Source organism: Patagioenas fasciata, chromosome 2 (genome assembly GCF_037038585.1).
Source record: "Patagioenas fasciata isolate bPatFas1 chromosome 2, bPatFas1.hap1, whole genome shotgun sequence".
Lineage (NCBI taxonomy): Eukaryota > Metazoa > Chordata > Aves > Columbiformes > Columbidae > Patagioenas > Patagioenas fasciata.
In genome coordinates, this window is record NC_092521.1 from 79,397,538 (window position 1) to 79,418,841 (window position 21,304).

Consider the following 21,304-nt stretch of genomic DNA (forward strand, 5'->3'; position numbering starts at 1 on the left):
AAAGTTTGTAGCATGTTTAGACAGGAAAAATAGGATTCCATTATTTTTTACCACAGAGTGGTACTGAATCCGTATGCCAATGCAAGCACCCTTACTGATCCAATTAGACAAGCAGGTAATATAAACAAAGCTCCTGAAACAGCTGGCTCCTTTAGTGCAGTTTAAGGAACAGAACATAATTAGGACTATTAGACGTTCTACCTCGAACATGGGCTCTGTACTCACATGGCAGTGAAGTTTTATTTAAAACAACAACAAAAGCCCTCTTCGAAATGTCTAATGTAGCAAATGAAGCTGAAGATTTTAAATTGCCCTCAGGGAACACATAAAAACAAACTAAATGGTCTGTGAAAGGAGAGGATGTGATATGAAAAACAGGGCATCATTAGGAGCCCGGTAGCAATAGGCCGCTGGGTCATCCATTCCGTTTACCCTGGGGCTGTTTGAGATACAGAAGTGTGCGCCCACACTGATAAACCTGTGCCATGAGAGTTAGTTCAACATTTATTCGCCCTTGATGTAACTCAGGTAGAACAGCAGGACCTGTCACAGGGTCAACCTGCTTTAGTGACGTGACTTATAAGAGAAATTAGGAACTTATGCAAACACATCTTGGGAATGGACAAACCAAACATGAGCTCTGGGAAGGGTACGCCATTTCACACTCATTTAAGCAGTTGACGGAATTTTGCCGTTTAAAGCTTTTGTGGTGATCAGTGCACTGACAGCACCTGGACAGCCCTACGCTCTTGCCTAAATATCTGCTTGGAAGTTTGGGTGTGTGAAGACGCATGTAGGTAACCCAGACCCTAAAGCAGGAAGCTGTTCCCATGTCGGCCCTTTTTGGGAAAAGGTTATGAAAACCCTCTGTAAACATATTTTTTCACAGATCTATTCTTATTTCTTGTATTTCTGAAGGAAGCAGAGATGTGAGCTAACTCACTCACTGATGGACACTTTGTGAGAAATCACTTCATTAGCTAAGCAGCTACATCATAGTGAGTGAGGGCTTTTTTGGATCCTTAAAATACAGCACCTATCTATTCAAAAGGTAGGCTAAACACCTTGTAACACAGAGCTAAGGTTAAAATTATAAATTGGACAACAGCTTGAAGCCACCAAAATCCAATCCATTTTAACTAGCATTTTAAGACATCCTTCTCAGTGGGACAAGGAACAACAGGCATCAAAAGCAAATGTAAAGAAAAGCAAGACGATAGATGGCCATTAATACAGCCCTATTTAATGTTTGATTGGTTTATTTTTAAAGAATCTGTTACACTTGACTATGGAGCCATGAACTATCTTTCTTCATATTTGTTTGGCATAAATTCCTTTGACATAACTGAAGCTACCCCAAATTAAAGTGTTGTAACAGAGAGAAAGAGGAGGACCACGCATATGAAACCACATGAAAGATAATATATTACAGCCCTAAGACGGGCACTCACCTTGTCAAAAGCAGGGTATACAGCTCTGATCTCTGTCAGCCAGCCATAGGGCATGTGTCCCACAGGATACGTAGCTGTCAGAATCGCCACCGCCTATGAAAAGAGGCAGGGAAATATATATGAACTTCAAATCTTTGAACAGAACAGCTAAACTAACATAGGGGGCCGTCTCCCGCCAATATCACCACATTGACACACTGGGAAATCAGGCACGTGACTGGAAACTCTGTTTCAGGAAATCCAACAGAGCGGCCATCATTTGGCCCATCATTTTAAGCTTATGAAATCTTCGGTGCCATGAAGCTATGTTACTCAGCTCTGTGATTTCACCATCACTCTGATACTTTGGGATAATAGTTAATTTGAGCTGGTATGTGCCCCTCAGCCAGCCAAATACCTCCCTCCCACGTTGCTCCTGAGTTATTTTACTTACAGATACCTGAGTAGCAGAATGCCTTGCAGCTCACAGTCGCTTTGGACCACGTTTCATAATTTTAATTCATACACATTTTATTTGGTTATTCAGAAGTAACATAGTTTTAAGTAAGACAGGCTACAAAACAGTAGGCCTCAGTGGCTGACTGACTTTGGACATCAAATTTGTAAAACTCTTCTGTATACTGATGCTCCAGACACTGATGTTATCTGCATTGCCAGCACCTCCCTTTTCAGAGGTAAATATTTCAGAAATCAGAGGAAGCTGAAACGTGACTATTACTGTTAGTGTAAACACACCACCAAACCATCAGCTATGTCATATATTTGGAGTCATCCTAATAGTAACAAAATGCCATGGGCTACCCACGAAGCTTTCTGCATCTAAAATCAAAAGTCACCAAGAAATGCAAAACTGATCTCTGCTAACCCACTCTGGCTGCCCTTGTACTGAGAATGCTATTAATGCACAGACTAATCCCTGACTTACACATGTAAAAGCATGACACTTCCTAGATTCTCTCTCCGCAACTGTTTATTTGCAGTCACTGGCAACTCCTGAGTGGGTGAAATACACAGCATCTTGTATGAGAAATTAGCAGTGCTGACAGAACGTTTGTTAGGCATCACCTGTTTGAATTTTCCATTCACTATCTTACCGCCCTCTTCTTACAGCAGAAAAAAAAGTGACAGATTTGCCAGTGACCACATGGATCTAGATATCCTACCACTGAAACTGGCAGCAAATATCCCAATCAGGAGACAGATTTTTTTTTAATGTGCTTCCTGATGTGCTACCCTTATTCGGTGTGAGGCACTGACTGCTAACAGTAGTTTCGCATCAGTTTGTACAGCCATAAATCTCCATGACAGGAAACAGCAGAACACAGGACTGCTGATGACCATCCTAAAATCTCTGTGATCTGAATGCTTCGGGGCATTTGTAGCTATATGGAGAGCACAAAAAACTGGGATGCAGGAACTGTTCAGTGAAAAAAATTCTACTGGTCTTGTTGCGGGTGAGGTCCCACTAGGCCTGGCAGAAACGCTCATGGTAAAACTTCTTCTTCTCAAGGATACAGAGAGCACTGAACAGAAATGTACTTAAGACAATTTTTTCTTGTCAGCATGGTTGAGAAACAGAAACACAGAGTAATTTCATGCAAATGATGGTTTGTAGTAATGGAGAGCACTGCCTTTCTTACCTCTGTGGCTGAAGAACTGCCACCTAGGTCCCGGGAGACGAAAAGGTTGACAATGGGCCTACTTATTCGCTGAGTTGCCAAAATCAATGCCAAAGGCCACCAGAAACTCAGCATCTTCCTTATTGTAGCCTCTCCCTACAACACATCGGAAAAAATGAAAAAAAGAAGTGGGTTTGGAAGAAAACGTGCAGAACTGGACTAAAAGCACAGGGAAAGGATTTTTGCTTTTCCCACACATTGTCAGTTTGGTACATTCATTTCCATAGTTTTCAAGATGAGGAGCCTAAAATATTTTCACTGATGTTGGTAATACTGACTCAAAAGAAGCTGTGTCATGGATCTCAATAAATAATGCATAAGGTAGCTATGTGTTTGTTCTGGCTACAAGACACAGATATGTGAAAAACAATATGACATTTGGGGAAAAAAAGGAATTTTGAGACCTTCTTCCCTGTGGAATAAGGTGTATGCTTAGTTCACTCTGTGCTGTCTTGCAGCTCAGTACAGAGCTCAGTGTGGAGGTGCTCAACAGACAGCACACTGCACAGAACACAGAATCATAGAATGTTAGAGACTGAAGGGACCTCAAGAGATCATCTAGTCCAATCCCCCTGCCGGAGCAGGAACACCTAGATGAGGCTACACAGGAATGTGTCCAGGTGGGTCCTGAATGTCTCCAGAGAAGGAGACTCCACAACCTCCCTGGGCAGCCTGTTCCAGTGTTCTGTCACCCTCACTGAGAAGAAGTTTCTTCTCATATTTAAGTGGAATCTCTTGTGTTCCAGTTTGAACACATTGCCCTTTGTCCTATCATTGGTTGTCACTGAGAAGAGCCTGGCTCCATCCTCGTGACACTCACCCTTTATGTATCTGTAAACATGAATGAGGTCACCCCTCAGTCTCCTCCAAGCTAAAGAGACCCAGCTCCCTCAGTCTTTCCTCATAAGGGAGATGCTCCACTCCCCTGATCATCTTTGTTGCCCTGCATTGGACTCTCTTCAGCAGTTCCCTGTCCTTCTTGAACTGAGGGGCCCAGAACTGGACACAATATTCCAGATGGGGGTCTCACCAGGGCAGAGTAGAGGGGAAGGAGAACCTCTCTCAACCTACTAACCACACCCCTTGTAATACACCCAAGGATGCCATTGGCCTTCCTGGCCACAAGGGCACAGTGCTGGCTCATGCTCATCCTGCTGTCCACCAGGACCCCCAGGTCCCTTTGCCCTATGCTGCTCTCTAATAGGTCATTCCCCAAGTTATACTGGAACCTGGGGTTGTTCCTACCCAAATGCAAGACTCCACATTTTCCCTTGTTATATTTCATTCAGTTTTTCCCTGCCCAACTCTCCAGCCTGTCCAAGTCTCACTGGATGGCAGCACAGCCTTCTGGCGTATCAGCCACTCCTCCCAGCTTGGTGTCATCAGCAAACTTGCTGATAGCATACTCTATTCCCTCGTCCAAATTGTTGATGAATATATTGAATAATACAGGTCCCAGTACTGACCCCTGAGGCACTCCACTAGATACAGGCCTCCAACTGGACTCTGCCCCGTTGACCACGACTCTCTGGCTTCTTTCCTTCAGCCAGTTTGCAGTCCACCTCACTACCCAATCATCCAGACCACAATTCCTCAGTTTAGCTTGCTGGAATAGTTCCTACTATGTCTCTTTAAGTGAAAATGTCTTTTTTTCTGCAGGATGGAGAGAGAAGGCCCTTCACGCATAGTGGTTTAATACAGTATTATAACACAAAAAAGCAAGTTTAAAATTAGTGAATTTGAAAAAGCACAGAACATTAAAATATACCCCCATTTCAGGTCCGCTTCTGTCAGGAATGACATCATGTATGTTCCTGTAGTATCCGAGGCATAAAGTGGTACATCGGACAAGTGCTCCCATGTATAAGGACAAGATTGGGATCAAGAGAGGCTCCCTGCACTCCAAGTGACTGTGAAGCAAAATGGCTACAAAAACAACCTGCGGGGCAAACAAATACATGATTAGTAATTTGTCTGTGTGTTTCTTTAGGGCCAACAGATCACCTGCTTGATTCCAAGCCAGTCCTTCCGAACCAACAACGACGCGTGACTACAGTATCTATCTCACTTCGAGCTTGTGGCATTTGAAACTTTAGTCAGGACCGCCCCTGCATTTGGTCATACAAATGAGAATAACAAGAGTTAACACCATCCAGAAGCTCCATTGAACAGTACTTGAAGGTATGGACAGGTGTCGGACTAGAAGCCATAAATAGGAGAAGGCTGACATGCAAGTCTGGCAAGGACTGGCAGCAAGCATGGGGCTGAGTGCCACCCTTCCCAGGAGAATGTGCTATTCTGATATAAGCTGAGGCTGGAGACATGTTTCTAGGGTCAGCTTCTAAGCCATACTTTTTTTGTTTTGCGGGGGGGAGGGCAGCAGGCAGTGGCACTTAAAAAGCCAGATGTTTTAAAATATTCACTTCAGCACTTAGAAGCAGGAATTCTTATGTCATCCTAATTTTCTACTTTTCTGAGTGAAATTTCAGTATTTCATTATTCTCACTTCAGCTGAGTGCCACATGGACGTAAATGAAATGGAAACTTTTGGGCTAATGAACAGCTCATAATTGAGTCTCGCAAGATTAAATGCTCAATGCAGAAAATGCAAAGGAATTGATTAATACGATATTACTCTCTTTGTTATGTACAGAGCTGATGGCGTGCCTGTTAAATTCCAAATGTCTCTGGATGGAGGGCACACCTGGAAAGTCAACTGTGTTTGGTGTTGGAAAGAGCAAAATCAAGGACAACCCTGCTGGGACATGCTGTCATCAAGTGAATTACAAGAAACACAAAACACATTGTTCAGGGACAGGTTCTCTCCTTCATTGCTAGAGCTTGAGAATGCAAAAGTTTATTACGCAGGCCACGCTGTTTATGAGGGTTTGCAAAACTGTTCTTTCAAACCTGACAAAAGAAACGTTTTTCAGTAAACCAAAGCAAAGTCAGTCACAAAAACTGTGTGTATGAAGCTACCAAAGGAGAATTAGCTACTGCCTGCACACCTACTGCTTGTGTAGGGAGCAGACAGAGGTGTAGAGAGTTCTGGGGTATGGAGACTCACAACTTTTTGTCTTCTGGATTTGCTCTTTCTCTGTGGAGAATACTCTGTGGAGTATTTTGTTGAGAGCAGATGACAGGTGTCTTACTCTTCACAACCCTGGCACCCCACTCACCCGCCATTGTGAAAAGGGCATGTGTATTATACCATGTGCAAAAGAATTTGTTTCTGTATTTAGCTGTATATGACCTGACATGCATCTAGGGTCAGCAAACTTTGTAGGTCACATCAGAACAAGAGTAGATCTTGAAAGTTGAAGTAATTTACAGTAATTGGTATTATCTTCAGGGATTTAGTGCAGTACTGCAGAGAGGCCCACCTGCCAAACAGAGAATAGCAGCTGACTGAATGGTTCAACCTGGTTTATAGTTTGCTCATATTTAGTGGGAGGAAAATACTGTGGAAAATTGAACCAAGTGCTGTTGACTTCATACTTCCTTTGATGTTGTACTGTTATTACTCTCTTTCTTACCCAGTCATTACACCATTCAGCTGCTAATAGGGCAGTACAGCAACTGTTTTATAGGTGCTGAGACTCCCCACTTTATAATATTTTTATATATGCTTTAAAAAGAGGGTGGTATGTTGGTTCTCAAGTGCTACAACACTGGCCATGAGCAATGTGTATGAATGTTGCTTCTAAGTGTGTCTAGTACAAAGCAACAGGATAGTTAACACCACCCTCACAAATGAAAGTTCAAACAACATTCTGTCTTCTCTGCATCACGCGGTGCTATCACCACAGATCCCTTGTGCTGCCATTCTGAGCCTTCACCTTTTGGACCAGTAACAAGAACAGTGCCATACTGGCACTCAGAAGATGGTTTACACTACTGCATTTCACTGTAGCAGACAGCACATGCAAAACTGACAGGTGAACTGGAGAATAAAGCCTTTACTTCCCCACCTACAAGCCTCACTCAGGATTTCAGTGCAACTGTGTGGAGTATGGAAGAGAACGCAGAGGGGGAGAAAAGTGTCTTTCAAAGTACACCGTCAGCCTCGGGACCGGTAGCAATCATTGGTTTCATTGCCTGGCCTTTCTTTTTCCCGTATGTACCCATGTATATACAACTTGTTTCTCAGTCATTCTGAAACAGGATTCTGGAAGTGTTGAAAGACATGGTCTTAGCCCAAACAATCCTGGTTCCCTTCTCCTGACAGTGGTTTGGGACTGACTTGTTCCTGTCAAGCGAGACCAGCTTAAGCCACAAATGTCAGCAAACAGCCTCCACATGACGGGAAACAGGCAGAGAACAGCACACAAGATTACTTCCTTTGGTGTGGTCTTCATGGTAGAGAGAGAAGGCAGCCTCTGTGCAAGAGAGTTCCTGCTGAGGAAAGCATCCAGTCCATAACACAACAGGAACAGTGACTTCTAAGAGGAGCCCATTACCTGAGCTATGACATCTGAGATGGATGCACATCCCACTAGGAAACTGTACTTGTGTTTCAGCAGAATCCCAGCATGGGTCCATGCCTGAAAAAAAGGCAAAGAAGAGTTTGGGAAGTGATCATGATATTTGTGAATGACTCGAGGTCCTGGAATGCTGTTTTCTGGTTGTTATGTTGTACACAAAATTCATAAAGCCATTTTCAACCAGTGATACCTGGTATGAACCTGGGCAAATGTTAAGCCAGTAATGCAGAGAAAGCACTGCTGCATTCAGCTCCTCACTGCCAGGGATGACAGGCAGAATGGCAATGATTTTAGAGACTATAGAGAGCAGACACAATAAGAAACTGCCCCTTCTTTGTAAAACTGATACTGCACAGGATGGATTATCATACAAAATAATCCAAGGGAAAAAATGTTTATTCTCATTCACCAGCTGGATGCACCTCTGAAGTATAACATCCATTGGTCCACTGACTTAGACTGTGTCCTGTCTGGAAGAGAAAACTAATGATCCAACTTCTTTTTATTGTCAGGTACTGTTTAAAGCAGACAGAGTGGTAGGTTAAGTGGTGGAGGCACACCATGAGAAGGTTATTCTTTACCAGCTTTACACAGCAGTAGAGGCTTTAAAGAGATCTGCCCTATTTTTATGTTGTGCATGCCACAAGCAGTAAGCCTGGTGATCTGGGAAGCAGCAGCTGACCCCATGTGTGACTCTCTTGCCCAAACATTTAAGATACACTGGACTTAGCTGTGCTTGCAAAAATAGACCGTAAGAAATACCCTTTCAAAAAATTTGCGTTGAGAAAATATTGAGCTTATTCCTTGTGCGCTCTGCAAGTAACCTGCGAAGGCATGGCAAATACAATTCTTTCATCACAAGTTGGAATGAGAGGACACATACAGACAAATGGTGCAGCTCATCACAAGATGCACAGTGCTTTCTAGCATGCACATACAGCAACCCTAACAAGGCAGCTGAGGTTTTTTATGTTTGCCATGAGCTCTGAATGTTCAAAATCCAGCCAGATACTTTTTCCAGGTAGCAGGAGATTATGTGTCCGTGTATATCCAGAGCTATTTGTTGCAAAGGAAACACCTTCCTTCTGCACACTTCCAGTTTCCCATCAGGTAACAGACCTTGTGAACTAAGCTCACCAAAGAAAAAAAATAACAAAAATATTAAAATTCAGTTCTGAATCAGGCACTTACCATTGCATCCATAAAAGGGAAGGCAGCAAGATAAAGGAAGGCCCTCCGAGTTTTACTCCCCACTGATTCATCCACATGGTGCAGCTTATTAATAATGTAATACCCCAAATCGCTATATGCTGTAGAGACACAAGAATAGGAATGAATGATAAAGGTTACATATGGACTCTGGGTGAGATATGCAGAAGTACCTGAAACACTGCAACACCCAGGAGCTCAGACATGCATCCACTTAGCAAACAGTTGCAGGGGCTTCACGATATTACAGCCTCACCAGCTGGTGTTTATGACAGAAGAGTGCTCTCATAGTTCTTTTTCAAGTAACCTTTGGCAGAGAAGTGATAATAAATGGCCGGGTTGGGAGATGGGTATACTAAGTGGCACATCTGTTTGCTAAATGAACGCACTGGTACTCCAGAAAATCTACTGCTCTTTTATTAACTCAAGGCTCTTTGTTAGAAAAGCTGTTTTCACCAGGCACTGTGTATTTCATGGGATGTAGCACCTTATAAACATTAAAACCATCTATTGTCACTGCATTCTCCTGACACTACCTGTAAACCTTCACAAAGCTGCGAAAGGATACTGTGAATTGCGAAGGCACCCAACACATCAACCTCGTTATGCCTCTCCCTTACCCTGCCTAATGATCACCTCTGCTGGGACAGGGCACTGCGCCCTTCCCTGTATGGTTCCTGGGCAGCTTCCACCCGCCTTAGTTTCTTCTTTATCTAGGGCCAACATCTCAGGAGTCACAAGTCCGAAAAGGGAACCACTGGAAACCAGGGGGTTGCCACTTCTGATCGCCAGGATGTTATTTCACCATCCTGTTTCAGTCTGAGACAAGAATTTTTAGTGTAGGGCAAAAGGCTTCTTGCCAGGTCTCTCTGCACAAGGCGCCGGGCTGAAGACAACACAGATGCAGGAACTCGCCACACAGCTCCCTGAAGAACTGCTTGTACCCATGTCATCCAGCTGTTTTAAAAACCCCAGAATCCTCCCTAAGACCAGGGAGTCTCTGAACTATGGGGACTTAGATAACATGCACAGTTAAATAACTCATACAGTTTTTAACCTTCTATAAACTATGTTCTAGATCTGCATATTATCACTTGGTTTCCTCTATACAGTTGTAATAGCTGCTAAAAGAATGATTAGGTTGTAAAGTCAACCTCCCAACACAAGTAATAGCAGAATTACCTCAGTTCCCTTCCACTTTTGTCTTTCCTAAGATAATTATTTCAAATGTGAACATCTATCAGATTTTCCAACTCTATTATCATTGTACATACCTTCACAAAAAGTATTTCAGGAAAGATATCCTTTGCGTGCATGCAGGTCACATAATCAGATTGACAAATGCTAATGCTAGTCATCCAATTCAATCTTTTTAGCCTAAAACTATCTTTCATAACTCATTAACAGTGTATGGAAGCAACTGAAGAAGAGTTTAGCTCATCATTGTTTTGTGATGGCTTAGAGATACAGCAGTTAAATGGTTAACAGGACTGAAAAGATTTTTCAGTCTGGGCAAGACAGTGTAAACAAGGTAGTAAAATAGAAGTGCCATCCTCCTGAGGCACTCCAAGCCTCACTTCATTTTGAAGGGGGTTGGGGAAGAACTTTAAACCAGTACTCTGACCTTTCCTGAGTTCAGGGAGACCAATTTAGTTTTTTAAGTGTTCATGTGCTTGTTGTAGCCCAGTCACACATCAAGCACAACCTCATTTTTGTGTGAACACCCATATATCAATTTTTGTTCAGTATTTTGAGAACTCTCTTTTACGGAGTTTTGCGTGGTAAGTCCTTGCAGAAAGCTGCTTTTACAGCACGGCAGTACAGGGATGTTTCTGAATCAACTTATTTGAATGAATGAGGAGAAGAAGTTCAGAAGGCACGTGGGGCAAGCCACACAGGAAGGTCAGATTCATTGAGCTGTCTTTTAGGTTCTGTTGAAGTTGCTTTGCATTTCTCCTGCACAACAACTTAAAAACTGCTGCAGGAAACACACCAGCCTTATTCTCTACATGGGCACTGACAAAATCAGAGTCCAGGAGCTGAGGAACTTGCTTCTGCGGAGGGGTCCCCACCAGCAGTGCAGTGCTGGGAAGGCAGCGCTGCAGCAGTCACCCTCCATGCTCTCCATGCACTTCACCTGCTTTAAATGAGACTTTAAAGTGTTCAGAAAATGATTAATAAGTAACTTCTTTTTTGGCTATAAAAGCCATTGGGATGTTTACATTATTATTTTTTAAGTTTACTATCACAGAAAAGTTCACAGAATCAGCAGGATCAGACGCTGAGCTACTCTCACTTCTAGGAACAGAGAGTTCACCAGAGGGCTGTAGTTTATTGGCAGGGCCTTCTCAAAGGACTCATACCACCACAGCCCACAGCACCACATTTTTAAGATTTCTAGGGATATAAGCACTGTGCTCTGTAAGATTTTGTTTTTTCTTTCCTCCATCAAACATCTAACTGCATTTTTTAATGTGATTTCAATTTTAAAATCATAATGGCTAAGCCTAAAAGATAGTTTTAAAATAGTCACTATGCCACATGTCACTGAAAGCACACAGTTACTATTGCTGATGTCCATGAATGTTTCCATCCTCAGATAGAAGGACTCAGCAAGCTGAGATTTACTGACTAATATACAGGCATGTGTCTCAGAGCTGTGAATAAAGCAACTGCTGATGCAATTAGAAATTAACCTTGGCCAACCTTACAAACTTATTATGAAGCATGACACAAAATTAATAACACAGACAACAGAGCTGAAGAGTATTACACGAATCTAAAGCAGATGGCTGTTCCCATTCCTTGCATCATTTCAACCAAAACAGAGAAGTCCAACTCCAAGACAAGCTGCCTGTTTGCTCTCCCTTAATACCTCATTTATTTTGATATGTCTATGGATTAGTTTTGCTATGGAATTTAAGCTGGAATTCTTGCTTTTGGTTTTTCCAGTTAAGACCCAGAAGCTTAAGAAATGACACTGAAAACCGCATACCTAATTGCATCTCTTCTTCCCTTCACTGGTTCAAGCCTCTAAAGAGCCAATTACTACCACACACACTCCAGACATTCTTAAAACAACTGAACACACTCTTAATAATGCTCACAGTCTCAAACAAATAGTCATACTATAGTAATTCTGGAGCTGTCTACTACCAAGTATGTTATACTGACATCACCAAGAAAACAAAAATAAACCCTCATATAAAGTGATACCATTTACTTCCAGACACAGAGCTACATATGTCAATATTAGCTTTACTGAAGGAAAAAAACCCAAACAGCTTACAAGCATCTCAATGCAGTCTGATTACTGCAATCATCCTTTTCTGTCCCCAGCTCTATTTCTAAAATTGCATTAGTTGATTTTTTCTCAAATCTATCAATGACTGTTGGTCTCTGAAATATCTTTAGGTAGGCCAACATCACATGAGGTTGTTTAAATTGAAAAACAATCACTGCTATCCTAAAATCCACAAATGCTTTGGTCACAGGCTTTCTTCCTTCTTTGCCCTGAATACCTTGCTCATAAGAAACTGCCCCTGTACTGGGAGAAGGGTTAGAGCAACCTGGAATATATTATGATTTGTGTTCCTGTGCTACCATGTTTTTCTGGGTCAAAATGTTTAGTGTGAGCCAGTAGAGTGGGCACATCAGAACAAGACTGACTGGAAAAAATAGCTCAGGTTGTCATAAGCCACTCTGTAAGTCCTAGTCTCTAGAATATTTCAGTAGTGTTACACTGGAAGTGGTGAGATTACACCTGTATCTTGCTTCTTTTACAGATCTTTCAGGCCCAGGCAGTGACCATGTATATGGGAAGTTCAAAAGAATCAGTGGAATTACTTGGAGCTGCTGAAGTTCTCCCCTGTGCAATCTGCGCAGGGAATGGCCTAAGCCTGCTGGACTGTCACTTAATAAACTGGCACAAAACAAATCAGTTGCATATCTGGATCATCCAGTCTGCTCTAAGTTTGCCTGATTACTAAAGTTCCAACCTTTTTTTTCCTGGTAATAACAAACGATTCCTCATGTATTTTTTAATCAGGCATTGTAGGCACCAGTTAAGGATGTCTACCTAAGCAAAGAGAATGTTTCCTCAAAGTAACATCTGCCTTGTCATTTACAGAACCTCAGAGAGCTGTTGAAAGTAATATTAATATGCAAAAGGAAATAAACTTTCTCAGTATACTGTTTCTCAGTAAATTAGTGAAAGGCTGAACAATGTTGCTGTATTGCCAAAGAAAATGTCCATGCCTTACATGACATTGGTGTTAAAAGGACCCACTTAGTGTGGAAGGCTTACCAGCAACACCACGAAATGCCTTACATTAGCATAAAGTTATATAAGTAATTTCTCTCTTCTGTCAAGCTGGCAATTTAGTAAGATGTCAAAAATATGCACACACAGGCTTAGCATCTCTTGCAGGCCAATATCCCCACCAAAAGCCAATCTCTGAAATAAAGAGGTGCTTTAGACCCTGGCTACATAGCAAACTTCACACCAGGAAACCCTAATTGGCGGCGGTAGCTGCCCCCAAAATAGCACAAGGGAAGGAAGGCAGCACACTATCTTCAATTCCCAGATCGCAAGTGAAACAGCAAGTGCAGGAATATTGTACTGGTCAAGGTTTGCAGCAGTGTTTCATGTGGGATGAGAATATGGTTTCAGTTCCCTTTGATTAAGTCAACTAGTTTTTGGTTCTGACTGCTGCCTGTGCAGGAGAGTGATAGGAACTGCTGGTGAGGACTTTGCAGATGCTCATGGGAACGTGGTGGGGTGAGGACTTTGGGACCCAGAGCTTGCAGCTGTGAGTTTGAGTGGTTTAGCTCAGCCAGCCACTCCCACAGAGGCTGCGTTAGCTCCAGTGGGGAAGCCGTAGTGGGGAGCGCTGCTGCTGAAGCAATGAAGCATCAGTCAGCTGGGCGAAATGGCCTGTTTTGGTATTTTAAATATGCAGAGGCTGCTATTTGTGAGGAGTTGTGCGTGCAGACTGCAAATAGTTCCTATCACAGTTGGAAATATGGTGATTCATTGTGGTCACTGTGTTTCTAGCACCACTTGTTTTCCTCCTTCTCACTTTTTGGTACTCCTCCTTATTTCATTGGGCTTCTGTTTCCCCGTTCCTTCCTGGGCTTTGACAGTCCCCGGCAGACAATCATGTCATCTTCCTTAGCCCCATACACATGGCATGTGGAAGAAATTTAGTCCCCTCAGCGTTGTTTGTGTTTTTCATCTGCTGAGCATCAGTAATTTGAATTTTTGTCTCATGTAGACAGCCTGTGATAGGCTTGCAGCTGCTGGAGAGTAGTTGCAGGTCCTAGGAGGCTGCCTCTCTGTCACTGGACTCCTTCTCTTCCTCCTGCTGGGCGGGTTGTGCATCTGTGGGTCAGAGAAGAATAATCAGGATTTGAAACATGTTCAAAGGAAACTTGGAACATAAAACTTGGCAACATCACCCAGGCAATTGGTGTTAGAATCTGACTAACTCCATTCTCTCGGGCGCTCTGCCAGTCTCTGCTGTGGCCTTTGCATATTTTCAGGCATAGACAAGTTAAAATACTAAAAAATATTTTGCAGTTTGCCACCATAAGCAGCTGAAAGATTGCGTGACGCCCTTCAGTTCAGGACTTTAAAACATGGTAATTATATCTTTCTTTTTTCATTTTTCCCCAATATCTGCAGAGGGGGCATTTCAGACATCCTGAACTCAGCAGGGCTCTACTTCAGGCAAAGGCAAGAAACTCATCTGGCCCGTTTTTCAAATGGCTGCTCCAAACACCTCCCCTTCAATAAAAAGTCCCATATGGAAAATCCAGCTACATCTTTCACCTGTAAATCTGATAGTTATACTTCAAATTTTCTTAAAATCTATCATAGCTTAAAATAAAATGTGGGATGACTAGAAAATATTTCTTTATCCAGTTGGCAAAGCCAAAAACTTTGACCAGCACTGGCAGGAAAACAAGTGAGCAACTAGAAGAGCAGCTCTGGGAGCTGAAGAAACATTCCAAGCAAAGAAATATGAGAGCCAAACATACAAATGGCCCAAAATTTATAATATTGACTCAATAAAGCAGCCTCAACTGTAAACATATTGAAGAAGTGACTAATCAATACCAGTGAATTAAATTAACTTGAATGCATGGATCCAGCCTATAAAATCAGCAACAGCTTATCCCTGGCACAGACTTGCCGTGGCTAGTGAGCCGTTACTGTAAGCATTTATTATGACTGCAACACAGAGCAAAAGTAAACGGCATACAGCTGCTGTATCAGTGGTAGAATAAGAGACATGATGGTCAAACAAACTGGAGTGCTTGGGAGGCACATAAAGGTGGTGAATATAGCTGGCAGTCTGTTAAAGGACAAGAGCAGGGGGCATTCATATTTACCAGAGGGCTCTTGTACCTGCTTGGGCAGGAACTATATGCCAACCAGCAGCACATGCTGCTCTTGAGATGCTAAAGCATGATAATGAATGGTGCCAAGCTTCCAAGCAACTGCAATTTCAGGGCAATTCTGAATACTGACATCAGACTCACATGTCCCATCTTTCTGTGACGGAATGACCCCCTACTGCTCGTCATCCAACTCAACCCTACTGCCTGTGAACGAGCCCTCCTCCCACCCCTTTGACCTCCCAGCTTTCAGGATTGTACCTGTTGAATGCAATGCACTCTCTGCTTCTTCCTCCAGTGTCTCCTGTTCCTCCTTGCTGAGGTCCAGAGGCTTCAGCTCTGTGGAATGAGCCAGAAGATGCAGAGAATCTGGTGCAGTTCTGGGAGAGGATGAAGTTAGTGTCTTCCAGGTCACATGCCTTTTTATTGCTGTGGTACCGGTTGATGCTTGGGTTGGTATCACATTTCTCCAGGCTCTCAGGAACAGGCAAATCCAGTGGCTGCCTTACTTTTTATGTCCAATTCATATTTGCTTGTGTGTTGTCTCTGCTTCAGAGGACACTCATGGAACCGGTCTCAGTTTGACATAGTGTTCTCAGTAACTACTTCTTCTCTTATAGAGTAATTATTCAAATGAAATACATGATTACTAGTGCTAGCAGAGAGTAATACCTGATATTTTAATGAGGATGCCAGCACCTACTTGCTTAGAGTTTTATACTGTGAGATAAGTAGCAAAGGGATAGATACAGAGGGAGTACACCGACAATACCATCAAATTCTGACAAAGAGCCCTACCAAGCACACCCTGAAGCCCTGCTAAACTCATTTGGGCAGATACTGCTAGTTGATAATCACTGCTTAACAATGAGACTGAGCTATCAGCTACGTGCAATCTGTCATCTTTGCCAGAGTTTTGCTCCCACACCTGACTGAAAGAGATCAGCGGCACATCTTGCTGCCAGGCAGGAGAGTCCTGGAGATGGAATCGGTCACTTAACAACCTATTTAAAAAGTAATAAAAATTGCGTGGATGGGTATGATACCAGCCCAAGAGATCTATTCTATTTTGCATCTCCTGTTGCACTTCCAAATGAAATCGTAAGCACATGGATTAATCAGTTTGGAGAAGAGGCGAGGGAAGGAAATTAAAAGACATATTAACTAGATGTGAAGGGACCTTACCTATTAAGGTATGAAATATAGCAGCTACAGCGCCAGCCACAACCATGCACAAAACCGCTTTGGTCCTGTCTCGCTTGCTGTTCACAAACACCAGACCTACATTTTTGAAGTCACTCATGGGACCCGTGAAAAACTTCATCAGGGAGTATGCCAGCCCATAGCTGGCCAGCATTTCCACAGCATCTTCCTTAACAGCAGCGATGCCCCTGTTCAAGGCCTGTTGGAACACAGAAAGAGAAAATAATGTAGCACATGTGGAAGTGTACCAAAAATGATCTTCCGCAGCTGAGTTCTGAAGGAATGAGCAAGTTCAGCTCTCACTGTTTTCACCCCAAGTTGACCTTATTTCTCTGGCTTCAGCAGCAGCAACTTGTGACTTGAAACACAAGAAACTTCATAATTTCATATGGACAGTAAATTCAAGTCAAGTAGACTCGAAGATAAAGCAAATATCTGCTTCTAAAGTATATAATGGAACTCCTAGTATAGCACAAGTCAGTCTCTTTCCTTTTTAGGGAAATTTTAAGACCTGCTAATAATCACGGATAATACAAGACCACTTAAATGCTTCTTTGAGGTCTCAGCCGTGAACTGAACAAAGCACAGTTCTTGCAGGTCATCTTTACTTGTAAAAAGTCTGACATTATTATATGCTGCAACTTGAGGAGCTCAAACCTTTTTTCATCATTATGAACTTTTCACTACATCCTATGTAACTGTTGTGAATGGCTGATATTATCCTATGATGTTTATTATAGAACTATGCCAAATATGTACATGACTAAACATAAGTGTTCTCCTTTCATGTATTTCACAAGATTCTGATCCTATATTAATTTATATTTCCTAGTGGTACATCTAAAAATAAATACAGCACATGTATTTCAAAACATATTCAGGTTCAACGTTCCTACTAGTTCATTCTAGGTCTGTATTTAGGAAATGTCTGCCAATGAATCACTAAGAATTAGATTGATTATTTTTACAGTTGAGGTGAACCATAGAAAAAAATGTATAAAATTGATTCAGATTCCAGCTTGCACCAAAATGCTTCTAAAATATTGAATAAAAATGACAGAATGATCCAACTTTATCTGCAGTGTGACAGCATCAATCATCTGGTACACCCAAAAAAATTGTTACAACAAGATTAGATTAAAAAAGCATGAAGGATGAAATATGACTTGTTTTCACGAGTATTTAGTTCCTATGGGTTACAGCTGATGTGTTCTGACAGAGCCAAGGCAATGAGGTCAATCAGGAACATCTTGCCAACCCATCCTCCAAATCTCAGTCTATCCACTTCCACAGCAGTTCTTACACTGCTTTTTCTGAATGAACAAAACAGGCAGAGTATCATCAGGTAACTGGGGTGAAGTTCTTCCATTTCAAATGCAAACATGATCTTTTTGCTGCAGTCTTTTGACCTTTTTTTTCCCTTCCAAAGACCATACAAGCAAGCAACTCCCATTGACTTCAAAAGAAACCACATCCTTGTAGCAGAAATGAGTATTTTTCTTACTGTTCTTTTCCACTCTTTCTGTGAGATGTGCTTAATTTTTGAATCTAAAGCTGCACTGTCAACATAGCGTAAAGCTGTAGAAAATACCAACTTCTCCATCCTTGATATCTGTCAAATCTCTCTTGCAATGTGCTCTGGCCTGAACACCTGAGACTCCAAATTTTTTCATCTGTCTTGCTCAAGTTTGTCCCTTCCTGAAAATACCATGTGTTAGATATGGAATATCCGCAGCTGCTATATGCAGCCTTTCCTCAGGTATAGATAATTCCATCAATAAGAATTCAAATTATATTTAATCTGTAGATGCCCAAACCAGTAGTGGATATATAAAAACTGTACTCAAACAATTTGTGGAAAAGACTGTGGCCTCTGAAATGAATAGTCAAGTTTAGTTGTCTTTTGTGATGATGCTTGTGATGACGTTGTAATCGATATCAAGGTGTATACAGAATTATAATATTTTCATTTAAACTTCCTAAAGATGCCAGCCATGGAGGTAGTAATCTTCCACTCTAATTTCCTGATAGATTTCCAATTCAATATCTCATAAAGAAAGAAAAATATAAACCAGGGCAAGGTCTCTATTTTTTTTATCTGACACTATCTCGTACACTTCTCGTGTGAACAAAAATCAATAAAAGAACTTCATCAGTAGCATCTGTATTCCTTGTTTATTTTGCATGCAATAGAGCATATCTCTAGTGAGATTTGTGTAGCTTGTCATAGAAATCACACAAAAATAGGTAGTAATAAAATTAATAATAATGACAATACTTAATAGGAGAAGTAAGCTTGATCATACATATTTCAGATGTCATCCCATTTTCAGCTGGCTTGTTCACACCAAACTTGAAGGGAGAACTAGGAAATCTAGATGCTGGAAGGAAGACTATTCGTGATGGCACCTTCTCCTGAGTTCTTAATGAACAGCTAACCTAATACGGTAGTAGGCTAGAATGTCACAGTAAATTGATATTAATCAACTGTGACTAAAATAAAGCCACTGACATTGCTGACCCTTATTTTAGAAATACCAGAAAAAAGCACATAATACTTCTAGGTTGAGCATGATCTGGTAGGTACATGAAGAGGTTAGTTGAAGTAAATCATATTCTTAAAACACTTCTCAAAAAGGCAGGCTCCAAGAGCTACAGGTACTCCTATACAATGCCTTCTATAACACCATTATGTTATCACTGGAAAGATTAAATCTTTACTATAGGACCCAGTAAGCACCCCTTGAGTCTTTTTTCATTAATAATTGTATGCTCTCTGCAATGTTTACTAAAATCGGAGAGGCCTAGCATTTTGAAATTCCTACCCAAAAGATTCAAGACAAAACCCATATAATGCACTTAATGACTTTTCAATCTAGTAACCGCATCTTTACAGTTGGGTACCACAGCTGGCTTTATCCTCTTAGAAGGAACATAACAGACCTCTATCAAATTTCTAGGACATGCATAATGGATTAATCCCACAAAGTGTTGCATGCAAAGGCAGTGATTTTAAAAGCAACAATTGGGAGAAAAATGTCAAGGGTCTAGCTTGTCCTATTTTGCATGAGCTTTCAACACTATTCACTAATGTTGGCAGAAAAGGTTTGGTTCCGATCTACAGCTACACACCTCTGTTGCCAAAAATTCAAAGTCCATCTCTTTAGCTGGTTCCATGGAGCTTGACCACTTCCCACATGATCCTCCCCTCACAGCCACTATTGGATGACATATAAAAGCACAAAAAAATTCACTGAGAAAGCCACACCTATGGTATATGCTTACTTCTGCTTTTAAAAATATTACCTGTGTACTGCATAGAATTTCAATAGTCTGTATCTAACTGGAGGGGCACATTTTCTATTTCATTTGAAGTGAACTATTGACTACGAAGTCAATACTTAATCAGTGCATGTGTTTCAAATAAGAGCAGGTAAAATTCAAGAACTGTAACTCCTTTTAGTCCTCCGTTTTGCTTATCCTGGAAAAGGAGACCGTAACTTAGTGGAAGGTGGCACATTCCTACAGCTTCTTCAGTTTGAAGCTGGGATTCTGCCTGAGCTGTTTTCAAGTCTGTTCCAGCTAGTTATCTGCCTCAGGGTGACACCGAAAACCTGCTCAATTTGGCAGCAACTTGGCCAAATATATGTTCAGTTCAGCAAAGATTTGTGAGATGTTCCCCCTCCCCCTCCTTCTTTCTTCCTACCTGCTCTCCCCTAAGAAAATGGAAGAGAGACGAAGCATCCAGCTAAAAAGCAAGCTGATGGAAAGGACAGCCCCTCTCCTGTGTCAAATAATCTCTGTCCTGATGATTGTTGGCTGAGCTTTCATTTACTAAATCCTGTCACATTGAAATCTTCAGTATCAAATGTACCAGCTGGTTCTGGCTGTTCTGCCTCCCCCGCCACCGCCGCAGGAGCTGCACCTGATGTGACCTCATGGTCTATAAGCATGGCACAATCAAACCCCTGTGTCGGTGCTACCTGAGCATTATCCCATCTGCATCTCTGCTTCTGCCAGGGTTTCTTGTAGAGGCAGGAGTAAGACTTCTGTGGATGTAGACACAGAAGTGGGAGAAAATAGGGTAAAAACAGCATGTGCATATTTATTCTAGCTCAAGAAGACTGCCCAAACAAACACACAGAGAGAGATCTGAAGGGGTAGAGGGATTCTGACCTTGTAGCTTGGAAATGATGACTGAGGAGTGTTTATTGTTTTGCATCTCTTTTGTTTTGTTTTGTTCTGTATCACTTTTCCTCTAATTCAATATCTCCAATTTCCTCTAATTCAATATCTCTAATTTTGAGTTGGCATTTTTCGCAGATCACATGTCAAATGTCATCTGAGGTCAGTTCCTATTAGCCCACTACTAAAATAATCAACTCCCTCCCTGCTCCTTTACTAAAGCTGGCTGTAAGAGAACAGCTACTCACGTCCGTCCACAGCATTGAAAGTGCTGACATCAGTCAACCCACTGAAATAATCCCAGTCCCCAGCAAGGGACCATAGCCCCGACCCCCAATCTGAAGGAATAAGAGACACCTGTCCTGAGAGAGGGACACCCAGGCACCCCCATGACGTGTGGCCTACCTCTGGAGAGGCCGTCCTTGCAAGAGCGTTAGGACTGCCCTGAAAATGAGAGCTGAAGTCCTTCTGTCTCTTGCTGCTTCCTAATTCGAAAGAAACTGGAAATGCAGGGCACGTGTCATGGCTTCATCTCAAAAAAATGCTAGTGTACAAAAACTTAAACTGAATTTACTCTGTCTGCTTTAGTAAGGAGAACATGGCCTAGAAGAAAGCCCATATACCCTGTGAAACAAAACCCAATCCATGAAGACTAAAATGCAATCAGTAACAATTTTTTCCCCATTCACCT

At 41.9% G+C, this 21,304-nt stretch overlaps 1 protein-coding gene across 1 annotated transcript in view; it reads right to left on the reverse strand.

The window, feature by feature from the left end:
• Positions 1-21,304, reverse strand: part of ANKH (ANKH inorganic pyrophosphate transport regulator) — a 98,398-nt gene that overhangs the window by 23,614 nt on the left and 53,480 nt on the right. Inside the window, exons 2-7 of the mRNA XM_065831137.2 lie at positions 16,411-16,627; positions 8,806-8,924; positions 7,591-7,674; positions 4,899-5,069; positions 3,092-3,226; positions 1,452-1,544 (exon numbers count right to left, since the gene is read on the reverse strand). Of these exons, the coding sequence (XP_065687209.1) occupies positions 1,452-1,544; positions 3,092-3,226; positions 4,899-5,069; positions 7,591-7,674; positions 8,806-8,924; positions 16,411-16,627 (819 nt within the window). The remainder of the gene's footprint in view (positions 1-1,451; positions 1,545-3,091; positions 3,227-4,898; positions 5,070-7,590; positions 7,675-8,805; positions 8,925-16,410; positions 16,628-21,304) is intronic.